This window comes from Gekko japonicus, unplaced genomic scaffold (assembly GCF_001447785.1).
Source record: "Gekko japonicus isolate JY-2015 unplaced genomic scaffold, Gekko_japonicus_V1.1 scaffold102, whole genome shotgun sequence".
NCBI lineage: Eukaryota > Metazoa > Chordata > Lepidosauria > Squamata > Gekkonidae > Gekko > Gekko japonicus.
Genome location: NW_015172006.1, coordinates 758,495 through 765,089, shown reverse-complemented (window position 1 = coordinate 765,089; position 6,595 = coordinate 758,495). Strand labels below are relative to the sequence as shown.

The following is a 6,595-nucleotide window of genomic DNA, read 5'->3' as shown; positions in this document are numbered from 1 at the left end:
ACTTACCTTGAAAGTGCTCCATTGGACTCCATAGTGCTGTGAAGGGGGAGCAGAGGTGTCCATTTTCACTAGTAGAAATGGCCTTGAAAAGGGCAAACTGCCCTCCCCCTACCACTGGGATTTTTCAGTTTAGAAAAGAGACTGGGGAACATGATGGAGATACATACAATTATGCATGGGGTAGAGAGAGTGGGCAGAGATAACTTTTTCTTCCTCTCCCCAAATACCAGAACTTGATGGGCAGTGGATTCAGGATGGTCAAACCCAGGGGTCATTTCATAGAAAAAGAGGTGTAGAAGCTCATTAGCATAACTCATTAGCATAACTTATTTGCATATGCCACACCCAGAGGAGGGAGAACTTGTACCTGAATAAACCTTGGCCTTAAGGGTGCCACTGGACTGTTTTGGATTGCTATCTATGGGGGGGGAATGCACAGATCTGTGCAGGAAGGAAGGAAGGAAAAAAGAGAAGGAAAAAAGGAGAAAGAGGGAAGGAAAGAAGGAGGGAAAGAAAGAGGGTGAGAAGGAAATAAGGAGGGAAAGGGAAAGAAGGCGAGAAGGAAAGAAGGCGAGAAAGAAAGAAGGTGAGAAAGAAAGAAAGAAAGGAGGGAAGGAGGGAAATAAGGTGGGAAAGAGGGAAAGAAGGAGGGAAAGAAAGAGAGAAGGAAAAAAGAACAGAAAGAAAGAAAGAGAGGAGGAAAGAAGGAGGAAAAGAGGGAAAGAAAGAGGGAGATGAGGAAATAAGAGGGAAAGGAGAGAAGGAGGGAAAGAAAGAAAGAAGGAAAAAAGGACAGAAAGAAAGAAAGGGAAAGAAAGAGAAGGAAAAAAGGACAGAAAGAAAGAAAAAGGGCAAAGAGATGAGGAGGGAGGGAGACTTTCCCATCAAGCCCCCGCCACCCCCATGGCTCCCTCAACCCCCATCAAGGCTCCACCACCACCCATGGCCCACCCCTCCAATCAAGCCCCCGCCACTGCCGCCACCCTGTACCAGCCAGGTGCCAGGAAAGGTGGGCAGCAGGGCTCCAGAGGCCTTCCCTGGGCTCTGCGCCTCAGTGCAGGTGGAGGGGGGCTCTGCAACTTACCTGGCTGCTTCTTGCTCTGACTGAGGGTTGCTGGGAGCAGGGAATGGGGCTTGTTGCATGTGCTCGCCCCCTGGCCTCTTTACTGCCAGAGCTCCGCTCCTGTGCACTCCTGCAGGAAATGGCCCCTGGTTGAACTGAAACATTTCTTTATATGAGTGATTAAAATGTGGAATTTGCTGTCAGAGGCTATAGTGGTGGACTCAGACACTGACAGCTTCAAGAGGGGGTTAGACAGATCCATGGAGGATAGGCTACTAGCCATGGCTACTAGCCATGGTGACTGAAAGAAGCCTCCACATTCAGAGGCAATAAACCTCTGAATATCAGTTCTAGGAGGCGACTGTATATTCAGCTACGTTGATGTTTTTGAGAAGAAACTTCAGATGTTGTCGAAGGCTTTCACGGCCGGAGTTCATTCGTTGTAGATTTTCTGGGCTGTATGTCACCATCTTTCTGTGTTATACCTCTGAGGATGCCAGTCACAGCTGCTAGCAAAACGTCAGGTCCTACAATGCCAAGACCACGGCCACACAGCCCGGAAAATCTACAACAACTAATAAGCTTCACATGGAACCTCACTCCTGAGGAAGCTGATTTACAAGCATGTATTTTATGCCCAGATTATGCTTCAGCAATTTACATCATTTATGAGGTCAACAATTACAGGGGCATCTTCATAAAGTGTTTGGCATCAAATTTGAGCATTATATATACACCAACTGGGCGATTAAATTCTGTTGTGATGCCTACGTCATGCTGTCGCTGATAGAAGGACTTTGAAGTACAAAGTCTCCCAGAATTAAATAAAAGGCATTATTGATTTAGATTACAAACCAACCCCCCCCGAACAAATTATCAATCAATTGTTAGAAATGAAAAATTAAATAATTTTTATGAATTAATAATTTGTTCTGTTTTTCCTTTCTCCTCCAGAAAAAAATTCATCTTGGTTAATTTAGAAGGAATGATTGTTGCATTGCAATGTCAGGAGCTAGTCTGTAATATCATTTGTCTGACCACTGAGGAAGGCCAGGGTCAATAATGGTCATTTTTGGTTGTCACCGTACAAATTGATTCTTAACTGAGGCTATCACCAGGGCCAGTATCTTTTTTACAGTTTACCCTATAATAACTACATGCATATGTTGTATATCTCTCAATATTTAATGTTTTTCACTTGATTTACAGAATTATTGGGCCTATACACTCAGACCTTCTTAACCTCTTTGGGTCTTAGTCAATTCAGTTTGGGTTAAGTTCACCACCCCCTTTCCTCCCGTTTATAGTTGATTTAGAAACAGGACATTGAGATGCTGCTACTTGTCCTGGGTTGGGGATCTGAAAAACAGGGTGTCCTGGTGGATGTGGGACCGTTGAAAGGTAATTCTGGAAAAACGGTGGAGAAGCTTGAATGGACATTGAACCACTGCCACTTCCGGGGAGTCCCCGTGACCTCTGATCTCTGTAAATAAAAATTATCCTATTTTTTTAAAAGTACTCATTTTTTTAATGTAATACAATGTACATACAAATAATGCTACAAAATATACAAACAATGCAATGAAAATGGATTACAAAATTAGAGACTACACGAGGAAAAGTGTAGGATGTGTACAATAAAACAAGGATGACAAAATTGGAGGACAATGGATCAAAAATAGTATAATATATATGGTGAACAATGCAAGGAAAACTGCCTAAAATATATCCTTGATTTTCATGACTGCACAACGCTGTCAACATGCTGGCTGATTCTGCATTGGCTTTTCCCTCTGTTGTTTTGCAAAACCTACGTTGGAACAGAAATTCCCCTCTGCATTGCATGCCACTTTAACTTCCTTTGATCAACGGATTTTATAGTAGCCTCCACACTCCATGCCGCTTTCGCTTTCTTTGATCATCAGATTTTATTGTACCTTCTGCATAGTTTATGGCCATTTTATGGCCATTCAGGGGTGACTTTGCAGTCAGTACGGTGTTGCCCCGAGGTATCTGAATGTGGTTTTGAGCTGCACCTTTCCCTCCCAGTTGAGAAAATGTGGAGCGAATGCCAGATGCAGAATCGCCCACTGTCTGCCCTCTCATTGTCACCATTCTAGCAGTTCTCCAGCAACTATTCCATTGAGTAGAGGCCATAGATTGATAGAAATGTTATCTTGTAATAGAATTTAAAATGTTAAAGCAAATATAAGTAATGTAAAGGGAAAAAGGGTCGAGCACTGCGGGAAGCCACTAGCAAGGGAGGGGGGAAAGGGAAATATGGGTATTGGATAAGTGAAAGCCAATGTTAAATGTGATATTATATCCAAAAAATAAAAGTTTTGTACAAAAAAAAAAAGAGAAGAGGCCATAGATTTACATCTCTTGTAAGCCACCGAAACTGGTAATGGTGTTTGTAAACGTCACATTCATCCAGGGCTCTTTTTGTGGAAAAAGCCCAGCAGGAACTCATTAGCATATTGGCCACACCCAACAACAGGAACTCATTAGCATATTAGGTCACACCCCTGACAGCACAGCTCATTAGTATATTAGGCCGCACCCCCATGTTACCAGAAGTGTGGTTATCCAGCCACACCCACCTTTTGCTTGTTATTCTGTTTACCTTGTTTGTTGTCAAAACCCAGGGCCTTTTTTTGTAGCGGGAACTCCTTTGCATGTTAGGCCACACACCCCTAATGTAGCCAATCCTAATGAGTTCCTGCAGTTGGGTGTGGCCTATTATGCTAATGAGTCCCTGCTGGGCGTGGCCAACTCAGGAGCCAGCCGGAACTCCGTTCCTGTGCGTTCCTACCCCAAAATAGCCCTGCATTCATCTATAGTGATTCTGCTCACATGTCCAGCTGAAACACTAAAGCCCTCATTGTTTCAAGGGAAAGGTCCCCAATTTTAAAAACACCCGTGTTTTGAACTTTCTGAGGTAGAACACTGGATCTCCTGGCCTTCATTAGAATACTAACCCACATTAGAATACTCCAGTGCAGAAATATGCACATCACCTACATCTCGCTGCTTTGTATGAAGCCCACCCCCCTTTTCTGAGAAAATAAGGAGGGGGTTGATCTTACTGAAGCCAAGCCACAAACCTGCATCTTTGGTTGTATATTTCCGGTTGCAACGACCCCTCTCTTAAAGCACTTATAGCAATGATTTCTTGGCATGATGGACAGACTCAGCAGTAACCTGATCCTGCAATACACTGAATAAACACTTTAGCATTTAGTGCTTGAACGCTAATATGCTCTGAAGTAATTGCTTAGAGAGGGCCTCCGCTCCAGAAACAGAATGCAGAGGTTGCACTTATATACCATGCAAGGGAAAGGGGAAAAAATGCCGCTGCACAAAATTTTCATCTCTCTCTTCCTCCTCACTTTGCCTCGTGCACGGATATATTTTGATTAGCGCTGTAGGGAGCTGGAAACAAATGTGTTCACAGCCAGATCCGGCAAGTGCTTACAAAGGACTGAGGTTGTACCACTATTTGAAGGACTGCAGGCTCCCCTCCAAGCAACCAATCACACCTCGAGAGAGAGAGAAGGTAGCACAGGCAGGCAGTCGTCCATCATGCCTAGATTGAGCTTAGAGTTGGCAGGTGCCCCCCTGGCCACCAGCAAGGGATGAGGGCATAGGGTTTCCATATCCAGGTTGGGAGACTCCTGGACATTTGGGGAAGGAGTCTGGAGAGGGCAGGGACCTCAGTGGGGTATAATGCCGTAGAGGACACCCTCCAAAGCATCCATTTTCTCCAGGGGAACTGAAGTAATCCCCAGGTCCCACCTGGAGGCTGGCAAACCTTGCAGGTCCAGCTGAGAACTCCTCCCAGTTGCCATCAGCAATGACCAAGAGAGAAGTTAGCAGCCGGGCATACTTTCATCAAGGCTAGATTGAGGTAGGGTTGCCAGGTCCTCACCGTGTTCTGGCGGGGGACTCCAATCTTATTCCTGGAGTCTTCTGGCACATGCGCTTTGTCCACACACCACAATGACATCACCCGGAAATGATGTCATCACATAGGGCAAGTTGCATGGGGGCGCTCTAGCATTTTTTGGGGGGGACTCTATGGTTACCATAGAGTTTCCCCCCAAATGCTAGAGTGTCCCCTGTGCGGTGTGTCCTGCGTGATGACCTGTGTGCAACAGTCATGATGATGTTTGCAACAGCCACACTACCTGCACAATGCTACAGCGTGAATGGAATTACATTCACACCTTCACATGTTCCAGACACACTGTATAGGATCGGTGCGCACGGGGCAATGTAGTTCTCTCCGTCTTGGCGCCACCGATTTGGCAGAGTGATCTTGGCAAGAGAGGCCTATGTAACAGAGCGACGGGGAGGTTGGCGAAGATAGAACAGGCTGTCTGTTGTCACTTTTACTTCTTTTTTTGTCAGGATCGGCTCAGGCTGTGCCGAGAGAGGCCTATGTAAGAGACCGACGGGGAGGTTGGCGCAGATAGAACAGGCTGTCTATTGTCACTTTTACTTCTTTTTTGTCAGGATCGGCTCAGGCTGTGCGACAAGATGCAGGTCTTTGTGAAGACCCTAACTGGCAAGACCATTACCTTGGAGGCGGAGCCCAGTGACACCATTGAGAACATGAAGGCCAAAATCCAGGACAAGGAGGGCATTCCTCCCGATCAACAGAGGCTGATCTTTGCTGGCAAGCAGTTGGAAGACGGCCGCACCCTCTCTGACCACAAAATCCAGAAGGAATCGACCCTGCATCTTGTGTTGCGCCTGAGGGGAGGCATGCAGATCTTTGTGAAGACCCTGACAGGCAAGACCATCACCCTGGAGGCGGAGCCCAGTGACACCATTGAGAACGTGAAAGCCAAGATCCAGGATAAAGAGGGCATCCCCTCTGACCAGCGGAGGCTGATCTTTGCTGGCAAGCAGTTGGAAGACGGCCGCACCCTCCCTGACTACAACATCCAGAAGGAATCCACCCTGCATCTTGTGTTGCGTCTCAGGGGTGGTTAATCAATTTATTTTTGCTTCCATCCACTTAAGTGAAACTTCACTGCACTTTGTTTCAATAAAGCTGTATAGGATCCAAGCCCAGGTGATGATGAACTAGAACTGAGGTGGTATATATAGAGAGAGACTATGGCTGAGTTCAGACTGGCCGCTTGCCCTGGTATAGGTACGTGCCAGAAACGTTCCCCAACCGGATTAAAGGGGCCGTTCGCACAGGCACATCTGTCAGGCGTTCCCCACCCATACTCAGCCCGTCTTATAACGCTTCACACCCAAGTTGAAAAGATACCTGGTGAAAGTGGTAGCAAACCCTGGAAAATGCAACTATTCCATGTCCATCCCGCATCAACAAAGTGTGAACACCAAAAGCTGTGTTTTTCTTATGTGTTTATGCGCATAAGCGCTCATGCGCATAAAGGCATATCTCCAGATTGCCAAAAAGAAAGCCACGCCTTACAGCTGTGCCTCCGGGCCAACAGTGTGAACGCTCCCTTGCGCATCCGTTGCTGCAGTGTGAATGGGAAAACCTGGAAC

At 46.2% G+C, this 6,595-nt stretch overlaps 1 protein-coding gene across 1 annotated transcript; it reads left to right on the top strand.

Moving 5' to 3' along the window:
• The first annotated feature begins 5,605 nt into the window (after positions 1-5,605).
• Positions 5,606-6,064, top strand: UBB (ubiquitin B). Its single transcript, XM_015420174.1, has one exon. The coding sequence runs from the start codon at positions 5,606-5,608 to the stop codon at positions 6,062-6,064; it is 459 nt and encodes a 152-aa protein (XP_015275660.1).
• Positions 6,065-6,595: the final 531 nt, after the last annotated feature.

What these genes read in the sequence shown, in the direction of transcription:
- UBB (XM_015420174.1), top strand. Translation starts at nt 5,606, where the DNA reads ATGCAGGTCTTTGTGAAGACCCTAACTGGCAAGACCATTACCTTGGAG.